We start from the raw sequence: 23,900 nt of genomic DNA, 5'->3' as shown, positions 1-23,900 counted from the left end.
CGTTCACAGGACGTCCATTCAGGACGTTTAGGGGACGTTCACAGAGGACATTTAGGGGACGTTCTGAGGACCTTTTTTGTTAGCTGGGACTTTCACTTAATGTCCTTTGAACGTCATTTATTTTTACTTCTCGGCTAACCAAAGAAAAAAGACATGTGAGAAATTGTAAGGAACAAAGTACGTTTATTTTATTTTGAACAATTGTAAAGGTGCTGTGCTCTTTCTGTGTGTGTGTGTCAGGCAAACACGCTTATAGCAGTTGTGTGTGTGTGTCTCTGGTTGTCAGCTGTGGGGTTATTCCGATGGCAATTCTTCCCGTTGGCTTCAAACCTAAAACAACGAAATGAACACATTCAGTAGTGTTATGATTTGATATGTCTAAAATGTTGTCTTGCAATAAAAGCCCTAACAATCTTTTTAAAGGTGAGGGAGACAAAATTCTGCGTTAAAACTGAAAGCATGCCCTCAAGTCTTTTTCAACCTAATATTTTAATTTGTTCTTGTTTATGTCATCATAATTGCCGTGAACAGTTCGCTTAAACGTTAAAGTGGGTAAACTTGGACAGCTTTTAACCATTGTGTATATGTGTAAATGCAAACATCATACTGCTCGATCTCATGAGCTCATAATGTAACTCATAAAGTAGCTTCGTTTCCATGGCGAATTTGTCACACCCATCTCAGATACAGCTAGAGAGATCATGTACTCAGCGTACCAAAAATAAGCTCTATGTTTTACTGTGACATCAAGTAAGTTGTCTTATGACATATATTGATTGTTTTTATTATGATCTGTGATATCATTGTGATATTATTGTTTGCAGCGTAAAGCGAAATAAACGTTTTGTTAATTAAGCGTGACTTTTGGTACTCGATTACGCGCACATTTGCGCTTTTCATCCTGATCAAACTGGTTAAACTTGTCCCCCGCCAATCAGTTTTATAGCCTATATTATATGTAAAGTGTTCTGCAGCTACTTGTTTAAGGTTGAAACAATTGTGTCACTGGCTTATGCAGTGTGTGTATAGTGTAAAAGCAAACGCTAAAATATATTGCTCGATCTCTTTAGAGACGAAGCTCAGCCATGTAGGCTTACAAATAAAAATAACTAGAGTAATTGAGCTAATAATCTAGTGTCGTTTCCAGTGCGACCTTGTCACAGGGGCATCTCAGTCACAGATCAGAGATCATCAGCTCAGCGCATGAAAATGGCCTCTATTCATGTTTTACTGTGACATCAAGTAATATAACTTGACATATGTTGATCTGTTTATGATCTTTGATATTGTTGTGATATTATTGCCCGCAGCGTAAAGCGAAAGAAACGTTTTGTTAATTACGCGCTACATTTGGAACTCCATTACGCATTTGATCATCCGGATCAAAGTGGATAAGTTTGCGACGCATGACCCAAAGCTATAATAACGACAAACAGATACAAATTATAATATATTGTGTAAAAAGTAGATCTCTTAGTGCAGTCTCCACTAAATGTTCACTGATATAAAATGTTGTTTGTGCCGGCTGCCTTTGAATGCAAGTACTTTTGTTTGATTAGTATTCCATATTAACCATTTTATAGACTATCATGTATGTACAGTGTTTTGCCATCCATCCATCCATAATGCACTCACCTGATTAGCTGTTTTTGCACGATCTGGTGCATGTTTTAGGGTCACAGCAATCATTTCCTCCACACACTGGGATTTTTGGTGTGGGTATGCCTTACTACAGGCACCTTGATTCAATACAGAGATCACAGTTATTAAAACTAGAACTCAGATGTAGAAAGTTCTATTCCAAAAGCGTCAAACATTAATATTGTTTTCAAAATAGACCATTAACTGCTATGAATATTTATGTACTGAGAACTAACAACTTTTACATTTACAATGTCATTCTAATTTACAACCTATTTACATTTCAAATAATTTTTGAGATCTTGGGGATTGACACAGACACATTATTAGTCATTAGTGGCAAGTTACGTATGACGACATCATTGATAAGGAGGTGCTGAAATTTAAGTTTTCCCTTTCTCCCTTTGTAACTGTACTGTCCCCATAAGGAGTTATCTCCAATTTTTTTCAGCATCCTCCTAATTCCACCTCCCAAGCTGCCTCCAGATAACGAATCTACAAACAAAAACAATCAGTAATTAAACACAAGAGTAAATGGTTTTTAAATTATTACAGGTTAACAATAATGTTGCTTGTGTTATGGCACATACCATCTTCTTTCGAAAGTCAGGATCTTTCAGCTTATTACACAGCTCTTCTAATTCCTCCACAGGAAAACATATGAAAGTAAATCATAGTGACCTTACCTTCATCAGTCTCCTCAGCTGAAAAAAAAAAAAAAAAACATTAACAGAAATTTGAATGTTTTTGACATTTCTAAATGTATAGGCCTTCCTAAATTAGGTCATTTTTGCACAGCATAGAAAGGGGGTTCTCTGTATTCTTTAGATTATCATCTTACATTTTGTTATAATAAAATATTCAACAGTTGAATAGTTTTTAACTTTCTACTTACACTCAGGTGCAATTGCTGTTGATCTTGACCTTTTATTTATTTTATTCGCTCTCAAACTGGAAATCTCATCTTCAGGGCCAAAAGAAATAGGGCAAGAAATAAGTATTTGATATCAGTTAGAAACCGATGCAAAATGGTCCTGTTCTGAATCATTTATACCCACTGTTTAACCTCATATTTAACAATGAATGCAATGAGTGACATAATAATAATTTCACCTTGAGGTGATTCACTGTCCTCTTGAACTGTAAAACAAAATGAGCATTTAAAGAAAATATGTATAGACAACATGCATTTTGGCTTTCCTTGATCATTCCATCTTCATTTGTTTTATATGAATACTTATAGTGTTGTGTCTGTTGTGCCCTTCTGGGCTTGCTGGGCTGGAATTCTTCTGCAAGAAACAAAAGTTAAAACTGCAATTGTCTTTCAATGTAAAGAACCTTACCTTATTTACAGTGTCAGCACAGATCTGATACCTCTAAATCGTCTTGGTGGGATGATCTTTCGTACACTATTTTCATCAACCTGAGAGGTTTCCAGTGCTTTTTGGGCCCGATATCTTGCCATGTTGTTACTGTCTGTTCTCAAAATAGCACAACTTTTGCTTAATATACATTATATAAACATTTATATTTTAGGAATGGTTGCCGGTATTTGTTGAGATTAAAAAGAACCTTGGTAGATGTTTGTCTGGAATGGCAAATTTTTTGACCGTGTTCCCAGCATTTGAATTAGGCCAATAGCAAAACAATATCTTTCAGACAGAAACAATAATGTTTGTTTAATTTTTTATATGCATGTAGTTGACCTTGTTTAATGTTTATCATTTGTTTTATAAAAAACATATGGACTAAATCCTACCCCATCATTCCACTCTAACCACAAGGATGGTGCCACCTCAACCTCATTTTGCTCAATGAAATGGAGCACAACATAGTGCAGATAAACCTGTAAGTAAAGTTCAGATAGATCTGTAAGTTCAGCTTGCAATACACACATGAATTGTACAAAATTACCTATTAATAGACAACCATTGGCTACTTTCTCTAACCTCATGCTTAAACTGTGTTTTCCAAATTTTATTTTATTTTATTTTTTTTAACTGGAAACATCTAGGTTGTTTTTGGCCTTGTTTTCTACATGCATGGTCCAATTTTCAAAAGGACATATGGCGCTGGAGAGCAAGTCACTAGAAGAAGGGAGAAAGCTGTAGGAGGCAGAGATTCATGGGGTAAAGCTTCAGGAGGCAGAGACTCAGGGAGCGAAAGGAATACTTCAAGGAATAGTTCAAGGTGAACTACTCCATTTATGTACATTTTGTCACACCCTAGAAAGTATGAAGTATGGACACCACAATTCTGATCCCATGGTTTTCCTCCACGATGAATGCCCTCCTCTGAAGTGACTTTCTGTCTAGACAAAGCATTTGAGAATGCCTAATGTTAGTCATGTATGTTCCATACAGACGGGAATCACATGGTGTCATCAGATATGGCTGTAAATTTGTGTACACCTTGCATAACACTGTGCTGTCCACTTCTTCTGACACCACCTCGCAACATTGTTCAGGGCTTAACACAAACACATTGTTTGGGCACTTGAATGACATCAACTTTTCCTTGTTTTCTATCTTCGACTTTGATGTTTCCTCCAGACGATTTGCAACTTGTGCTAAAACATTTTTCCCAGAGCGGACCAGTTTCTTCATCTGATGAAGATAGCTCTCAAACTTGAATGCACTGCAGTTGTCAAGGCTGCCAAAGTTTTGGGCATCTTCTGCAAGGTGCAGCAAGGAATGGACATTGTAAACTAAAAATGTCTCCCCATATAGCTCCCGTCCTCTCTCCACAAAATATTTCAGCAGCTGGTTTGCATAAGGCCCTTGTGCCTTTGTAAGATCTGGGCTCACTAAAATGCAAAGAGCTGTGCTGAAACACAAGAAATGTTCATACAGCTGATCTTGTAGAACTCCCTTCAGAACAATCTTCCCTGTGTACAGAGCAAACTGTCTGAACTCTGTTGCTTTCCAACGTTCAATTTCCTGCAAGCCCCTTGGTTTCCTGGCAAAGCAGTCAGGAATAGATTTCTTTAGTGTCACCAGCCTCTCGCTTACACGGGTCACATCTCCTGATGACATCCGGAAATCTCTTCTGCCTCTTGTCCACAACAGCAGCAACTTTTTCATTACCCCAAGACAGCTCTGGTGCATATAATCTATGGGGAATGATTTGATCATGTCAATTGGGAGGACAGAGAAGGGTGAGATCTGCTCTTCTTGATGGTGTTCAGGTAGCCAGCACTCCCTGAATGATTAATCTGTCCTCATGATCAGGTTATTTGTTTCAGGATATATCATCCGACCATACCAGGATCCCCTCTGGTTGCACCTATCACACCCATAGTATCCAGAAAACTGCTTTACACACTTGACCATAGCTTTTGCTGGAGCATCACAGGTAACACATCTTAGTTGGATGTTTAAGCATTTGCCTCCCCAGGTCAGACCATCCTGGATTAGTTCTGCCAATTCCTGAACAGTGTCATTGACAAAGTTTAGAGTTTTGGGTTTGGATGCAGCAGTAGATATGCACAGGGGGAAAATGCATTCTGGTGACAAGTTTATGGAACAGAGAACTGGCCAGAGGGATAGGTTTGAGCTTTTGAATAATGGCAGCCCATCAACGTTTATGGAGAGGTCAAGTGACTGCAGATGGTCTGTCACAGCTGCAGGATATTTGCTCAGATGTTTTGAGAGCTGATCTGCCACTTTAAACTGTACACTCTCAACACCATCTTTGGTAGTATGTTCATAATGGTTCTCGTTTCCAAAGAGTGTCCTTGCAGTATGGGGGAATTCTGCATGCCCATGTCTTTTAAGGATGTTTAAGAGAGCATCCAAAGCATTATGTTTAACTTGAAACATACATGCCCATTCTGAAAGTTCTTTCCTGAGCGTGGGTGTCATATCTTGTTCGCTCTCAGAACTTGACAAGGCTGGATCTGAAAACATGTTAAGATTATCCACCTCAAAGTGCTGGTTGTGATTAAGGCTGTCACTTTCAGCAATGCTGGCCATCTCAACTGAACTGATCATTTCTTTGTTGGCTGCCTTCTTTTGTGCCCTTGACACTCTAGCCCAGATTTTGTTGTACTGCCTCTTACGCTCTTTGGACGTCATCAAGCTACTGTACTGGTGTCTCTGCCAATAATTCAATAAATTACGTTTTTCAATACATTTCCAGATTTAATTTGTTTTTCTCAAACTACCAGTATCAACCATATAACATAATTTGATTTGGTGCTGAACTTACCTTTTTGGAGGACATATTTGCCAGAAGTATAAAGGCTGAGAAAACAGAAATAAACATAAGTTAATATATATACATCAAATTATTTAAAACAGGATAAATTAAGAAGCTGCTTAAATGTTGTTACTCAGTACCCCATACTGTTACAAGTGCTTTTGCTTTTATTAAAGATTAAGTTGGATGTTTACTTGAATATCGTGTTTATATTAAATGTAATAAATGACATTTTTTGTGACAAAGCATATAAAACTAAACTCGTAACACATGGTTTTGTTTTCAAGTAAACAATTTGTAAAATTTTCCTAGTAAGAATTTTTCATTTAAATATAAATTTAATTAATTTAAATTTGAATGTAGTATTGTATAAAGGTTTAAAGATAATTCCAAAATGAAATGTATTTATACATAAATCCAGGCTGAATCAACAGGCAACACAGGCTACACCCAACTGTGAAGAATAAGTTCATGAACTACATATTTCTACAAACACAGGTGAATTATTATTGAGATTTGCCCAAAAGTTACTTGCATTTACGATCCGCTTAAATGACTACTTTTCAGTGTGTTTGCCAGGGTATTCAAAACTATACTCCATTTTGATTAAACTCCAGTACAATAGGTGGCGGCATGCATATAGTGTGCTGCCCGCCAGTATACCCACAGGAGAACAGGAAGTTGGGCCATATCCGCCTATAATATGCACACAGCATGGCTGGCAGACTACGGGGACAGAAAACCATTTGAAAGGTAAGATTTTTTTTTGTTGTTGCATAATTTAAACGTTAAAATGTGTTTAATTGTCACGACAGTAAATGTTTGCTTTTCTATTATTTAAGACTCAATTCTTTCGACAGATTGTGCGTCAGGAGCTAGAAATATAACTTATCTCGTGCACTTCACCCGCAGCGTCTATAGCATATATATATATATATATATATATATATATATATATATATATATATATATATATATATCTAAAGGTTAATATATTAATACTTTTACTCACCACAAATGTAACTGTATTTGCCCAGTTGTCGTGGAGACAGTGGTGTAATCTAAAAATCTCTAATATACGAGAACTACAAACCTTAACCTACGATACCTAATGAACTACACTACGCAAACACTTAATCAAATATAGCAAGTAAATATAGCTACAAACCTTGTATAAACTAACAAATCTTATAAACAAACACTTAAGAATAGCTTATATATACACACACAATCTAACTGTACACTGAATAAACTACGTCCTTCAGTACGTGCACAGTACAGATGTCCCTTAACAGCCAGGCAGAGCTTAGCACAGAGAGGCCGAACTTCATCTGTCTGCTGGTTTTATTGACAAGATGACGTCATCGGTCGTAGGCCACTTTTGACCAATGGCGTTTGAGACTGGGTGGGACTTCGCATCCAGTTGTGAATTTGTGAAGGATCCTAGGAAACTGAGTTCAATGTCTCTCCTTTGATCATAGAACAAAGGGCCATGCGGTCTCTGCTGCCATTTTGAGTGGGCCAAGGCCCTACATCTACAAACAACATTCTCACATAAGTGTTCTTTTTTTCCAGGTGGGAGAGAGCAGTGTGTATTGTAGATGCAATGGCATCATCAGTGGAGCGGTTGTTGCAGTAAGCAAACTGCAATGGTCCAGTGATGGAGGCAGCACAGAGCAGATGTAATCTCTGATTAGTCTCTCAAAGCATTTGCTGATGATGGGGGTCAGAGCAACAGGATGCCAGTCATTAAGCAAGTGATTTTGGATTGCTTTGGAACAGGCACAATGGTGGACATTTTAAAGCATGTGGGGACTACAGACAAAGAGAGGGAAAGATTGAAAATATCCGTAAAAACACCAGCCAGTTGGTTCACACACGCTCTGATGACGCGGCCCGGAATGCCATCTGGACCCGCGGCTTTGCAGATATTCACCCGTCGGAAGGATCGGGTTACATCCGCTACAGAGACGGAGAGTGAACTAACCTCTGTAGCTTCGGCTGCGAGAGCTCTCTAGAGGACGGTGTTATTTCCCTCGAAACGAGCATAAGACATGTTCCGATCTCTCCAGGCCACAGGCGAACCAGTGCACAGAACATCTCTGGAAGCCCGCCTTCCCTTCCCAACGACACCGTCACTTCATCTCAACTTCTGCCCATATCATACAAACCCATGGGGAGTAAACAATCAGCAAACCTGGATCTTCATCCATATCTCATTCACTTTGGAGATCGCATCCACCTCAATCGGAATGTACGACCCGGCGTGGAAGGAGTGCGCTCCTCGCCAAGTCTGTCAAAATCATCGGCTCAGGCAGCAGCTGATTTCAATCAGAAATAAGCAAAATTCTCAATCATATCCATCAAATGCATTCAGATTATAGTCATAGGTCTAGGCCTTCTGTTGCCTATGCTGTCTGTTCATCATAACACATCTGCATCAAAATCAAAATCAAAAGGCAATATTTCAGGTCAACAGCGCATTCGCTGCGCTGCAAACTCTCATAGTAACGGCAGGCAATCACGCGTTCACAGCGTGATCGCCATGAGGGTAACTTGGTTAAGGTTCACTCGCATATCATTCAACGTGTTGCATGCCCGAGTGTTCCCCATCGGGGAATTAAGATCATTATTCAGGCATGTCATGATGTACAGTTCTCATTGTACAGGGTCTCATCACTCCATTCAGTAAGATATCCCTGTTTTATAGGACGCTCTTCGCTCTAAATCACATAGCAGGCGAATTCCAATACAAGGTATCATCCCTATCTATGCCCTACTCACTATGAAAGACAGAGCTCACGATGTGGGCACTCTGAAGGGAGCATGGCATCACAGTTTAAATGTAGCCTTCACTAAATTCTTGTGAAAGAGTCCTTTGTGAAATGATTAACTTCTTCTTTTGTTCAGAACAACATTTCGAGCAGTGTCCCCTTCCCGAGCACCTTCAAGAGCACATTAATGCCGCTTTGGAAAATGCAGTGTTTTCTTACTTTATACATCTACTTCCACGTTCTCCATCGGAAGCACCACTGTTGTGGCACGCCTCTGACACCTAGCGGTAGGCTCTGCACTGCATTCCCTTATTCATCAGATAATTTCATTACCAGCGTAATGCATTTTGCGCCTTATATGATCAGGTCATACAGGGGGGTGATTCCTATTTCACAGCATATTTACATTTTATTTCTCATTCAGGCATCATTAAAGTGCAGAAATTTGTATCGTATGTGTCTTCATAAATCATTCACGTTGTTCACCTTTCGGCAAAGATATTCCAAACAACGCCGCCCTCGTCGGAGGGTTCATAATCAAATGTTTTTTATCTTCAACAAAGATACTGCACAACAATGCTGGCCTAACGTAGGGCCTCATACCATGTTGTTCAGCAAAGATTCTGCACAACCAGGAGCTCCTCGACGGAGGTCCAAAAACTGTACTTGAGGACAAGGACAAAAAAATTGCACTTAAGGACAAAATAAAACTCAAGGACCCCCCCCCCCAAAAAAAAATCTATCATACCTTCTTTCATAAAAGCCAACAGTAAATGCAAGCAAGGCTTTTCCTACTACAAAGGTATTGCGCAACTATGCCAGGGATACGGAATATTTCATGCCAAGTGTCAATTCTAGATATTCACATCACATTTCTCGTCTCTAGATTGAACGCCAAACACAAGACCTGTTTCATAACCTGACCGGATCTTCTCTTTTGGGGTAGGTTCCTAGCCCCTGCCTCCTATCTCCGGCAGGATCTTATGGTTCCGAGTACAACTTTTTCGGACCACCAGATGGGACTTATGCCAAAGAGAGACATTCAATTCCTTTTTTTTTTTTAAATGTTTTTACAATGAATTGTAAACACACACATATATATATATATATATATATATATATATATATATATATATATATATATATATATATAAAATCAACATTTAAACCCCACAAACCCCCTCCCTGACCCCGCCCCCCCAAAAAATATATACACACATACATACATACATACACACGTAATAATCATACAAACTATAATACACTACTCTCTCCACACCCCACCCGAGAGCCCTCCAAAAACTCCAAATACCTGCCCCATTTCCGAACAAACTTATCCAAGCCACCCTGTCTTCCAGATGACACCTCCTCATAAGCTGCCACCCTCCCCACCTCCGTGTACCACTCCGGATATGGGGGCGCACCAGCTGACCTCCAACACCTCAAAATAACCTGCCTGGCGATCATCACACATGTCAGAACCCAATTCCCTATATGGCCATCCCCCACATCGATGACCGCCCCATCGCCCAGAACACAAAGTCTGGGGCAAAATGAAACCTGAGTGCCCACCACGTCGCACACAAAATTCTGAACCTTCGACCAGAAGTTTTGGATCTCGACACACCACCAAAAAACATGGGCCATATCTCCATCCTCCAATTGGCATCTCCAGCAGGTGGGTGTGTCTTTAAGACCGAGCCTATACAGTCTAGAGGGGGTCCAATAAAATCTATGCAAAATTTTGAATTGTATAAGACGCACCCTTGCATCACTAGATGCAGACTTAACGTTTTTAAGAATCTTAGCCCACACTCCTTCCTCCAATGCCAAGTTGAAATCTTTCTCCCATACTCTCTTGAGAGAAGTTAAGGCTCCGTCCCCCATACTCTGAATTAATAGGGAGTAGTACACTGATGCCTCATGACCTTTTCCAAAAGCCGAATTCACCACTCCCAAAGCATCTGCCTCCTTAGGGGGGTGTGTGCTACTCCCAAAAATAGTGCAAAGCAGGTGGCGCAGTTGTAAATACCTATAAAACTGAGGTCTGGGGATCCCAAAATGTTGGACCAAGTTTTCAAATGATCTCAACACACCACCTTCATATAGGTCACCGAGTGTAGCAACCCCCCTCACAATCCACTCCGGCCAGCAGAAAGGAGACTTGCCAATACACAGTCTTGGGTTCTGCCATATGCTCGAGGCAGCATTTAAATAAGTGTCCAATTTAAACAATCTGGACACTTTAGTCCATACCGAGTGTAAATGCGAAATAACAGGGTGTAACTTAACTTTTCCGATTAGTTTGATAGAGATGCTTTGTAATGGTGAAATAGGGGCAAGAACTGCCTGTTCAATAACAAACCAGGGAGGGGCTCTCTCAGGTGGAAGTGACCAATGAGCCAAATGTCTGAGACTGAATGCATAGTAATAAAATAAAATCTTGGGTAGGCCTAGCCCTCCTTTGTCTATCGGCCTATGTAACTTATTAAAATGCAATCTGGGATGTTTACCATTCCAAATGAAGGACTTCGCTATGCTATCAAATTCCTTGAAATAAGAGAGGGGGACATCTACAGGGAGAGATTGTTGCAGGTAGTTAAATTTTGGAATACAATTCATTTTAATAAGATTAACCTTCCCAATCATCGATAAATGTAATGAAGCCCACCTGCCCACATCGCTCGAAAACTTTATTTTAAAACTTTAATTATTTAAAAAACTTTATTTATTAAAGGGTCAAAATGAACACTAACTATGAGACGCCTGATGTTATCAGAAGAGCTGCGGCCCCGAATAAACCCCACCTGATCTATATGTATAAGAGATGTCATAACTTTACTTAATCGATTAGCCAAAATTTTTGACAATATTTTTACATCTAGTTGGATCAGGGAAATTGGACGGTAACTTTTACACTCGCTTGGATCTTTGTCCTTTTTAAGAATCAGACTGATCTGGGCTTGTGTCATGGTTGGAGGAAGCTTTCCATTCTTTAATGATTCAGTATAAACTTCTAACAAAAGTGGAGCCAGTTCTGTAGCATAAGATCTAAAAAAATTCTGCAGCAAAACCATCTGGCCCCGGAGCCTTGCTAGTAGGTAGGGACTTAATTACCTCGTCAAGCTCCTCCAAGGTTATCTCAGAGTTTTTTTGCTCAATCGTCAGTTTAGGAAGATCTAATGGTTCCACAAAGTTTCTAATATCTTCATCAGTAGACAAAGATGTGGAACTATAAAGATCAATATAGAACTCTTTAAAGGCATTATTAATATCAGTGGCTAAGGTAAATATTTCACCACCAGCAGATTTCACTGAGGGAATGGTAGAAAAAGACTCTCTCTGCTTTATATATCTAGCCAAAAGCTTCCCTGCTTTGTCACCCGACTCAAAGTATGACTGTCTTGCCCTGAATAACCAAAACTCCACTTTCCACGACAAAATAGTATTATATCTATATTTCAATCGGGTCAATTCTCTGAGGCCATCAGCTGACATACGGTGCTTCAGCTCTGCCTCTGCACTTTTAATATTTCCTTCCAACTCTATAAGTTCTCGTGCTTTGGAATTTTTGATGAATGAGGCATACTGTATGATCCGGCCCCTAAGAACTGCTTTAAGTTCCTCCCAAGCCACGCCCACAGAGGATACTGATGTTGGGCCTCATGTATTCAGATAGAAGACAAAGGCAGGCCTAACACAGTCATAAAAACCTAACTCAAGCCCCCAACTTCCAAGTCGTAAATCTTACTGAAAAAAATCGCGCCAAAATCAAACAAAGGGAGTCCAAAACAGACTACAAATCCATGAAGCCTTGCTTACTAAAGGATCGAACTCTCAACTCCTATTGGATGAGGCACACAACAGAACGTCACCTCAAACCATGACATCATCAGGAGTTGAAATACCTCTGAAATGCTTTCGTGAGTTGCTTCCAGCAACTTTGTTTGCAGCGTGTGGACGCAGCTCTTCGCTGCTCTCCTGTGCAACCTCGTGAAACTGTGGCCATACAATCTCCATCTCGCTGGACGAGTTGAGATTACTCTGTGTTCAACCGAACACTCTAACAGATCCGAAGACCGCCGAGCAATTCGCATCTTCATCCGTTTGCCTACAGAAGTGAAGAGATTAAAGATTTCTCTTCCATCTTCAATCAAGTCGACATTTCTGAGTTCTCCGCCAGCCCGCCGAGAATCAACAGCCGTACCGCCCGCCGACAGAGCGAGGAAATGGCCTCCTGTCATCACCCGAGCCTCAAGGAACCGGGTCAGAGTTAAAGGATGGAGGAAAACACATTCTACCTGTGTCCTCATGCGATTCAAGTAAGAGGTTTACGTCTGGGCAGAGATAGAATATTATAGTGTGTTATTCTTGTGTTTCAAGGTTTTTGCTTGTACAATTTACGGACTGCCATGTCCGCTCATTATTAATACTCAGGGTATTAATTATCACATTTGTTTTGCTGTATTGTGGTCCAACCAAATTGGATTGTTGTGCAATTTCGCCATCGCGAGTGAAACAGCAACTGAGTTCATCCATTAAAGAGTCAAATAACGCGGGACTTTTACGAGCCGTCCACCGCGTCTCTGAGTAATAAACTGACAGCTGTTTTCTCTCCCACTATTGCGAAATCGGCTTTAGGGCTGTCACTTAATCATCTCTCTCTCTCTCTCTCATACTAACCACACACCCACACCCACACACACACACCTTATGTGTTATAGGATTATATTTATTTCCATATCTAATCATATCACTGTTTAGTTTGTAGTTGTAAGTCGGAAGTTTCTTGACTGTATTGTATTAATTATTAATTGATATTACTGCATAAATAAACTTTGTTTATATTACAAAGAGAAGTGTTTTGGTTTGTTTTGCATACACCTGTGTCATGCTGACAGGATGTCAGTGCTCGGATTCAAACCTTCATTCATTGTTTTTTCCCCGAAAATCGATATTCTTCTGATGTCGATTTTCCTAAGAAAACATCTAATATTGAGACTGTTTTACTATTTGGTTATTAGTCCCTGATTCCAGGGTGGTGCCCCATCAATGTTAATCCTTATTAATATTCTATCGATTTTTGATAATTGATAATTATCTTTGATGGTTGTTGAATTTGAATGATCAATAAGCTAGTGTTAATTTTAATTAATGTTTCATTGATGTTAACAATTAACGATTATCTTTGATAATTGTTGATTTAAAGGATTAAAAAAAAGCTAACATTGATTCTCATCAATGTTCTATTGATTTTAGTAATTAATAATTATCTTTGATAATTATTAATTATTGCTAATAACCAAACTTGCTCCTAAACGTAGCACACTACATTTACTGGAGCCCCATATGAGGTTTTAATGAGTTAGATTCAATTGATTAATTTTAATATTAATTAATAACTACAAAAATAATTATTAATTATTTCTGATAGTAACACTGATCTAAACAACCAGTAAAGCCCTACACTGAGGACCAGTTGGTCTCCATATAAACATTGATTTCAGTCTTTAACATTTGTTGGAAATCAGGATTTTGCAGAAGGGATACATTAAGGCGCCAACTATATGATTTCTTTTTCTCTATATGTGGCATCACCTCTAAACTCACCAGGGCATGATCTGAGACTAAAATGTTTCCAACTGAGCAATCAACAACAAATGAAATTAGGGATTTGGATATTAAAAAAAAAAATCTATTCTAGAATAAATCTTATGGACTGATGAAAAAAATGTATAGTCCCTACCAGATGGGTTCAAAAGTCTCCAAATATCCGAAAGACCAAGATTTTTACACATCCTGTGAAGCGTCAGTGTTGCTCTAGGGGGCTTACACACTTTTGCTTCACTATGATCAAGGACTGAATCCATCAAAAGATTAAAGTCTCCTCCCAATATTATATCATGAGGGGTGCCAGCAGTTTGCAACATCCCTTCAAGATCTATAAAAAAGCCCTGATCATCAGAGTTAGGTGCGTAAATATTAGCCAAAATCAACCTTTGCCCTTGAATTTCAGCTAAAACAATAATTACTCTTCCTAATTTATCTTTAATCTGTTTGAGACATTTGAATTGTAAATGTTTATTAATCAATATAATGACTCCCTTGCTCTTACTTGTGCCAGCACTAAAGAAAGCATGTCCACCCAATATCTTCCCAAAATTTTCAGCTTCCTGCGGGGAGAGATGTGTTTCTTGAAGAAACACTATATCATATTTCTTACGTTTAAGAAAAGAAATAACCTTCCTTCTTTTTATGGGGTGCCCCATCCCATTTACATTCCATGTGGATTGAGATAGTACACTTATATTAACAACTGACACATTGATATAATAGAAAAAATAAATTGTGTGCCAAAAACAAAATTATGAACACCACATTCCCCATTAGTGAAACAATCAACCCCCAAACATCCCCGCGAACAAAACAAACAGAAAAAAGACTGGTGACAATCTGGCAACTGGCGACAATCTCTCTAAACTCAAAAGGTCCATGAATGCCCATGAGTCCCCACGACAACTTTGCCATCGGATTGCTCAATTTAATTACATAACAGAAAATACTTTGTGAAATAAACCCAGTCAATAGGAAGAATGAACACAAAGAACATGTAAATTCATTCACAGAACTGTCTCAAAGGTGTGATCTTCCACAAAACAAATTTCAGCTGATATAAAAACCATTCAGATTCCTCGGACAGACAAATTAATGTTCAGTGAGCTGGCTGTTATGAGTTCAACGGATGACGTAATCATTCCAATGTCTCGTAAAAAAAAAAAAAAAAAAAACCTTAACAAAACAAACCACAGCCAGCAGGAGGAATAAGCACGAAAAACGAACAGATGAATCAACAGCTGTTCCAAAGGAATGTTATTCAACAGAACAATCTCCAGCCGCTAGGCGGAACCAATACAAAAAGAAACAAAACCGGCATCCCGGTTCCCCCGGATGATCGAGTCAATTCACTCAGAGGCTGCATAAAAGTATACCATGACTTACACAATCCGTCAGATTTATAAATGACGTCCTTTGTGTGAGCATGTAGATATTTTGCAGTCATCCATAGTGTCCACTCTCAATCTGTCCGGGAACTTCAATGCAAATTTTTCTTTAAGGAAAGTGTTATTCACAAAACAAGCTCCAGCCACACGGCGGAGCCAACGCAAAAAACCTCAAATGTCACCCAGCTTCCTCAAGAGTAAGTACAGTGAGTCAGGCCCACTCACATGAGAAACATCCAATGGTTTACTCAGACATTGATTCTATAAAAGACATTGCCAGATTTGGACATGTGAATACTTTGCCACCGACCTTCATTTCTATTCTCAGTTTGGCCAGGAACATCAGAGCAAACGAGATCTTTTTCTGATGTAAGAGTTTCTTGCATTCCTTGAACCGATCGCGCTTCTCTCTTGTCGAACTCGCAAAGTCCGGGAACAAGAAAATATTATGGTTCTTCCAAGAAAGCTTCCCCTTGCTCCTCGCCTGGCGCAACACAAGATCTTTATCGGATGATCTCAGAAATCTGGCCAGAATCGATCTGGGCCTGTCTCCCTCAGCAGATCTCCGAGCCGGCACTCTGTGAGCTTGCTCGATTTCCAGCTTGTGGCCTGTTATGTCGAGCAGACTCGGGAAAAACTTGTCTAGGAATTTCACCATATCTCTGCCCTCCTCATGCTCAGGAATTCCAACAATTCGAACGTTATTCCTGCAGTTTCTATTCTCAAGATCTTCAATCTTGTCAAGGAGATGTTCCAAATCAACTTTGGTCACGGGCGGATTAGCGGTTAATTCCCTCTCTGAAGATTCCAGAAAATCGATTCGTTTTTCAACATCAGTCACTCTTGTAGCTAACTCAGAGAAGTTTGTTTCCATCGCCATAATCGATCGACGTATTACAGCGAGATCCTCCAAGTCAGCAAGAATCTTCGTCAACATCACCGACATGTTGGACAACTGATGCTGGATCTCCTCTCCCGCCGCTCCAACCAGATCGAGTCCCCGGTCTGTAGGCCTGTCGGGTCTTTCATCCTGAACACGCAAGTGTCTTTTAATGTCTCCAGAGCCCGAGGATTTTGACTTCTTTGCCATGTTTTGCAACAAAGGGCAAATAAGTAACTGGGTGTATAAAATTTCACCAGATTATAACATAAGAATAATCGAAAATTCAGCAAAGTGCGCAGAGCTCGTCGCTTACACGTCCGCTCCTTGCATGGCGTCACGTGACCTCCCAATTCCTGTTTTTATATTCATCAAATAAATGTAATCTAAAACTTTACTCAAATCTGCAAGTCTTCCTGATAAAAATGTAAGCGCAGTGTAGTTCTAGCGGGAAGACTAGCAGCTGTACATCATTGTGCCATTAGCTAGGTAACACCTAGCCAATCACATTGATTTATAAGTCTGCTCACAATCTGTCACATTGCTGTTTCAGTGTGCTAACACAGCAACCTCCATTACCCCACCGCCACCAGTTGAGTCCCGTCCTGCATGGGGGTAGACTCCTCGCCCCTGCCTCCTATCTCCGGCAGGATCTGATGGTTCCAAGTATAACTTCTTCGGACCACCAGACAGGTCTTACACCAAAGAGAGACATTACATTCCTGTTTTTATATTCATCAAATAAATGTAATCTAAAACTTAACTCAAATCTGCGAGTCTTCCTGATAGAACTGGTGTTACGGTCCTGTCAGTCTGTCCCCTGCTGGCATCTCTTTTTCTTTTGTTGTGTATGTGTGTGTGTTTTTGTGTCATGTTCGCAGGTGAAAGCTGGGCTGATGAGTGATTGGTAACACCGGCGCACAGTTTTCCAGTCTATATAACCCGCTTCCTTTCTGGTGATTGTTGAGTCTCTTTCCACTCTGGGCTCCATTTAACGTGCACTACTTGTACTAGTTTATTACGATTCCCTTTTGCTCAAGCAATTTTTGTGGTTTGGCAAGGTGTGTGTTGTCTAATAAAAATGTCGCTATTTTTGTAATTGTACTCGTCTCCTCCATTTTTTTGTTGTGTGGCTGAACACTGGAGATCAGTCTTTCACAGTGCTGTGGTGGACATTTTTCCCACTCTTCTTTGCAGAACTGCTTTAGTTCAGCCACATTGAAGGATTTTCCATCATGAACTGCTCGTTTAAGGTCCTGCCACAGCATCCCAATAGGGTTCAAGTCAGGACTTTGACTAGGCCTTTCCAAAAATTTTATTTTGTTTCTTTTTAGCCATTCAGAGGTGGACTTACTCCTATGCTTTGGATCATTGTCATGTTGCATAATCCAGTTGCACTTGAACTTCAACTCACGGACTGATAGAGAGAGCAGAATTCATGTTTCCCTCAATTATTGCAAGTCGCACTGGCCCTGAAGCAGCAAAGCATCCCCACACCAACACACTACCACCACCATGCTTGGCCATAGGTATATTGTTCTTTTTGTGGAATACTGTGTTTGATTTTTGCCAGATGTAACGGGACCCCTGTCTTCCAAACAGTTCCACTTTTGACTTATCAGTCCACAGAAAATTCTCCCGAAAGCTTTGAGGATCATCAAGGTGTGTTTTGGCAAAATTCAGGCGAGCCTTAATCTTCTTCTGGGTTAGCAGTGGTTTTTGCCTCACCACTCTTCCATGGATGGTATTTTGGCCAGTGTCTTTTTAATAGTGGAGTCATGAACAGTGACCTTTATTGATGCGAGAGAGGCCTGCAGTTCCTTGGATGTTGTCCTTGGCTTTTTTGTGACTTCCTGGATGAGTCATCGCCGAATTTTGGAAGGTCGGCCACTTCTTGGAAGGTTCACTACTGTGCCAAATTTTCTCCATTTGGAGATAATGGCTCTCACAGTGTTCTTTGGAGTACCAGAGCCTTTGAAATAGCTTTGTAACCCTTCCCAGACTGATGTATTTAAGTCACCTTTTTACACAATTTCTGGAACTTCTTTCGAACTTGGCATAGTGTGCTACTGGGTGAAACATTTTAGTCATCTTTGTGCTGCTGAATAAGTTCTATTTAGTTGTTGATTTGATTGAACAGGGCTGGCAGTAATCAGGGCTGGGTGTGTCTAGTGCAGCTGAACCCTATTATGAATGCAGTTTCATATATTTGGGGATTTTGTAATTAAGGGTGCAAATGTTTTTCACACAGGCCCAGTTGGTATTGGATAACTTTTTTGCTTCAATAAATAACATTAACATTTAAAAACAGTATTTTTTGTCAACTCAGATTGCATTTATTTTAGATTTTGTTTGAATCTTTGAAAAAATTTAGTATGAGAGATACACAAAAACAGAAGAATTCAGTATGGTGGAAAATACTTTTTACAAATTTAAAGATGTATCTCTTTTCCCTGGCTTACAATCAACCTTACAGTTGTATTGTGTGTTTTTGTTTTTAAAATTGCTTATTGTCAAATTATCTTTGTATTCTTTTTGTATGTGTGGTTGCACAGCATAATGGTCAACTATTGTTGTTTTTAGTTGTGCTTTATAAATAAATTTGACATTGACATTGAGATTGACTAATATTTTTATGATTTAAATATGAGCTCCTGAGCTTTTCTACACAGATATATCATATAAGACAGATGCACTATTTTCAAATAACTTGTAACTTGGACATTTCAAATATTCTCTTCAATCTGACAGGGTAGAGTGATAGATTACATACTATTCTAACCACATATATAGTTTCATCGTCTTAAACCATGACATTATTTAAATATGGGCATGAGAAATTTGCTATGCAGACATACTATTTCTGCCTTTTTCTTGAAAGCCAATAACTTGGACATTTAAAATATTCTCTTCAATCGGACAGGGTAGCGTGATAGATTACATACTATTCTAACCACATATATACTTTAATCTTCTTAAACCATGTCATATGTCAAATATGGGCTTTAAAGCCTGTTCACACCAAGTCCGTTTTTGTTTTTCCGGTACGAATGTTCGTTGTGAACTAGCTTTTGTACGGTAATGTATTGCTATGACGCTATGCACATCGGGCCCAACAAATCGTTCGCCGACAATCCGAAGGTTTTTTTTTATGGAGAGTGTTCATAATTTTATTTTATTTTTTTTCTCATCGGACTGCGATGAAAACTGACTGCCCAATGGGATTAGAGTTTTGTGTCATTCACTGCATCTGCTCAATCCAGCGCATTGGTGGCGCTAATCAACTGGCAAACACAGACATACATGCAGCTGACACACAACCCCGAAAATTATATAACTAAAAATAAATAGTTGCTGTTCATGAACCCTTTGTACTGCAAACATAAACCCGTTCTGTTTTTGAAAGTCTGCTTATGTTTTTTTTGTATTTACATTTTTAATATGTATATCACTGTACCTGTTATATTCTCATGGCATTAAAATAGCAGCGAGGTTCAGAAATTCGTTTGCACTGAGCTCGTAGAAAATCCCCGAAAAAGATTCTTTACATGCTATATTTTACTGTACACAAACGAATCGCAGAATACTATGGTATTAGAATATATTTTATAATATACATCTTATTTTATAATATACCTGTTATTGTACATCATTCCATGTGTATTTACCTTGTGTTATATTATACAGACATGAATACAGGCATTATAAAAAGAGAAGTTGGCTTCAGGTGTCCGTTTGTAATATAGCCTACTCGTAGCAAAATACATGTGCAAATAAATATCCAACAGCGCTCAAATTTACTCCTCTCACTCGCATAAAAAACACAGATTATACTCCTCAAAATGCATCAACACCATCGAAACAACATAATGAAACAGTTATACCAAATTAGGTAAATAAATGCTTTAACAGCGTTCATTATATTAATCTCTAAAGCCCAAAGCATACTTCGCCTGTCTGCGTACTGCGACGGTCCGCGCACAGTCCGCGTGACGTAATTTTCCTCATCAATAGTGTCCTGATAGAAGTTGAGATAGAAGAGTCCAGTAGGTGGCAATACGCACAGTTGGGCTGTACTGTCAAGCAGTAGTCAACGGACATATACTTCTCCATTGTTCTGTTGTTGTTGTTCTTGCTTCCTCTAATGGTGGATCACCTTTTTCTTCTTCCCAGATAGCACACGTACATCGTGGAGACGTCTGTGAAAGAGCGGATGATCTGGAAATGATCGCATTCTGTTTTTATGGTCTTAATTTGATCGTCTGAAGATCTCATTTAACGGCCGTTTTTAGTTGTTAAATGAGCCGTCTGTCCTACCTCTAAATAGGGCCGGAGTGGGATTCATATTCAGCCCGGGATGTCATATCCAAGTCAGCCCACACCCAAAAGGGGGGTTGGAGGTGAAGATGATAACAATAAAACAAGATCACTCAAAAATATGCAATATATGTAATTACTTGAAAATTATTTAAGCTTTCCATGTCATTATACCACATACGGCATTCACTAAGATTTTCACTTTGTCGTAAGACATCATTGTATGTGTTGTAAAAATAAGTGAATGTTAAAGGGATATTTGATCATTTCCTCACCCTCATGCCATCCCAGATGTGTATGACTTTCTTTTGCAGAACATGAATGAAGATGTTTAGAAGAACTGTTGGTCCATTCAATGCAAGTAAATGAGAAGTGGTGAGAAACAGATCAATAATTAAGTCATTTTTTACTATAAATCTCCACTTTCACTTTCATAAGCACTCTTCTCTCTTAAGAGTTCTTCTTCTGTTTTTGGTGATTTACCTAAGCATATCGCCCCCTACTGGACGGAGGAGAATTTATAGTAAAAAAACAAAAAAACAAACTTAAATATTGATCTGTTTCTCACCCACACCTATCATATCGCTTCTGAAGACATAGATTAAACCACTGGAGTTGAATGTTTTACTTTTATGCTGCATTTATGTGATTTTTGTACCTTCTGAGTTCTGATCACCATTCACTTGCATTGAAAGTACCAACAGAACTGAGAAATTCTTCTAAAAAGCTTCATTTGTGTTCAGCAGAAGACAGAAAGTCATACACATCTGGGATGGCATGAGTAAATGATGAGAGAAATTTCATTTTGGGGTAAACTAATTTTATTTTAAAGACTATCTAGGCACATAATAACACTATAGAACTGTAAATGTTTATAACTCTTTCAAGATGTACAGGCTCACACTTTAAATGGTCAGTGCTTTGTATTTTAGATAATTAAAATAGCAACAGATCCAGTGAAACAATTAAGTTTGTGTGTGTTGTGTGTGTGAGTGATTGTTTTTACATTTTTACATGCCATTCAAAAACGTGCCATTTTACAATGATAAGCGTGAAATAAAAGACTAAAAATAACACAGTTGTACTTTTCTTTTACTTGGAATGTAAATGTTCAGGACAAAGGTAAAATGGTTACTGTCTCTTTAAGAGGGTTTTAATGGCATGATACAACATTGAAGGCACTCTGTGCAGTTTGTTTCGTTGAGTTTAATCTTTTGAGAGCTGTAAAGTCTCATTATTTTCGTACCGTGTCGTGCTGTTGCATCTGTATTCATTTACTTTAAGTATTCTGTTATTTTGTGACAAAAAATAATTTTGCTATTATCATACTGCACTGCTAGGGAAGAGGATTTCAGAGATTAATTAACTGAGATTGTGAGACTGCAGTCAGTATTAAACTTGTGATGATCTTGTACCTGAAGCACGTTCATCCATTCAGCTATTAGTAGCCTATCTGTTCTCGATGGATCTTCCGTGATCCTTCCCGCGCTGTCAAGTGAAGCAGCGCCACATCAGTTTCGTCTCTCACAGGCTACTCTCTCATTTGTTTGGGTGTGAGATGATAAAATACAGACCGCGTCCGCTATAATAGGGAACGCAATTCTGATCCTTTAAATACCGGATGTTACGGACTGTTGGCAATTGTTATGCGACATATGATGAATGTTTGTCAATCAACATGCGAGACCTAACCTGCCCAATTTTTGACCGGCCCAGCGGGAATTCTCCCGATCTTCCCGATTGCCACTCCGGACCTGCCTCTAAACGACGTCTGTTCGATGAAGTTGACATCGGTCTTGAAATCCAGTTTTGTGCCGCGATCGCTGCTGGCTGCCACACAAGCCACATACAGACCATGCTTTATGCATGAGGTTGTGACCTCCGTACTAAACTTCAGCAACTGTATATGAGTTACCAATTTATTTTAAACGAAAATGTATAAAAACATATATCAACTGCATACATGATTAAAACATGGATAATTTGTTCACAGTTCATTGGCTTTTTTTTAATTTTATTTATTTATTTATTTTATTTTATTTTTTTTACCAATTTGGAAAGCACTGAATAAAAGCCATCATAGTATGGTGAGTTTGGCTTTTTTTTTAAACCCCATGTATGTGTAAAACAAAAACAGTAATTTCTAAATAACCCTTCTTTTCCATGCAAATAACTCCTCTAATTGAATCAAATCAAGATATTACCAAAGTTGTAACCTGAACTGTTGGGAAAATACAAAATACAATTATTTTTAATAAAAGCACATTCACACAGAAAGGTCAAAATGGCTGTATGAGTTAAAGTATGTGATATTGCTTTTCAATGCCACTTTATTTAAAAGCCATACCTTTATTTTAGAGATATTGCTAATTATTTTTACTCCAACACTAATCTCTCTCTGTCACACACACGTGTGAGAGAATGGGTTGGTTTTGTGGGTGTTAAGAGTAAAAATTAGCATTTATTCAACCAAAGAGATGTAGAGCATCTGATCCAATATCTATAAAGATGTTTTTGTTGTTGTTTTTTCTTTTTTTTTTGTTTTTTTTGTTTTTGTTTTTTTTTGGTCCAGTTTCATTGGCTCATTTGATCTTATTACAGTTGTATTGATAAGGGGGACACAAACACTAAATTGCTTTAATTAGTTTACACACAAAATTACAGAAGACATCTGATTAAACACAAAGGCTACTCAGAGAAAACAAATTATGAATATACATTTTAATAATGCTCTAAATGATTTGCCAAAAGGTGGAATGATTTCCCTGACTTTACCATAATCTTACTTGAAATAAATGAGAACATATAAACTGAAAAACAAACACATGAACACTTTTTATCCACAGCGTAACCCATCTTGCACAGCTGTCTTCAAATCTGTATTTTTTTTTTTTTTTTTTTGTCATCCAGTGTGATCCACCCCTCTGTAATACAGAAAACAGTTAAATGTAACATTTTTAGGATCAATAACTGCAATTCTACCGGCTTATTATATTTCTAGGTGTGGTTCACAATTGTTGTCTTGTCATGTTATTCTGCAGAGAGCATAATAAATTAGACCCTTATCTTTAGTCTACCATGCTTGAC

At 38.7% G+C, this 23,900-nt stretch overlaps 1 protein-coding gene across 3 annotated transcripts; it reads right to left on the bottom strand.

Annotated features, from left to right (window-relative positions):
• Positions 1 to 211: 211 nt before the first annotated feature.
• LOC127440871 (uncharacterized) lies at positions 212 to 22,355 on the bottom strand. Of its 3 annotated transcripts, XM_051697915.1 has the most exons (8): positions 22,229 to 22,355; positions 5,851 to 5,885; positions 3,214 to 5,738; positions 3,016 to 3,117; positions 2,755 to 2,930; positions 2,537 to 2,605; positions 1,636 to 2,345; positions 212 to 330 (listed from the first exon to the last, which is right to left on the bottom strand). In XM_051697915.1, exons 1-3 carry the CDS (start codon positions 22,245 to 22,247, stop codon positions 4,851 to 4,853), a joined length of 942 nt encoding a protein of 313 aa, XP_051553875.1. In that variant the 5' UTR covers positions 22,248 to 22,355; the 3' UTR covers positions 212 to 330; positions 1,636 to 2,345; positions 2,537 to 2,605; positions 2,755 to 2,930; positions 3,016 to 3,117; positions 3,214 to 4,850. The 3 variants fall into 2 exon arrangements, with proteins under 3 accessions (XP_051553875.1, XP_051553876.1, XP_051553877.1); XM_051697916.1 differs by lacking the exon at positions 22,229 to 22,355 and adding an exon at positions 20,445 to 21,748 and having other exon boundaries at positions 2,755 to 5,738.
• Between the last annotated feature and the right edge of the window lie 1,545 nt (positions 22,356 to 23,900).

The sequence above is a fragment of the Myxocyprinus asiaticus genome, chromosome 5, assembly GCF_019703515.2.
Source record: "Myxocyprinus asiaticus isolate MX2 ecotype Aquarium Trade chromosome 5, UBuf_Myxa_2, whole genome shotgun sequence".
In the NCBI taxonomy this organism is placed as follows: Eukaryota; Metazoa; Chordata; class Actinopteri; order Cypriniformes; family Catostomidae; genus Myxocyprinus; species Myxocyprinus asiaticus.
The sequence above is the reverse complement of the archived record's forward strand: the minus strand, read 5'-3'. Positions and strand labels throughout refer to the sequence as shown.

Bases quoted from the DNA above. Each gene is read 5' to 3' on its own strand.
- LOC127440871 (XM_051697915.1), bottom strand. The intron at 5,739-5,850 runs GTAAGTTCAGCA...AATTATTGGCAG, and splicing joins CAAATATGTCCTCCAAAAAG to AGACACCAGTACAGTAGCTT.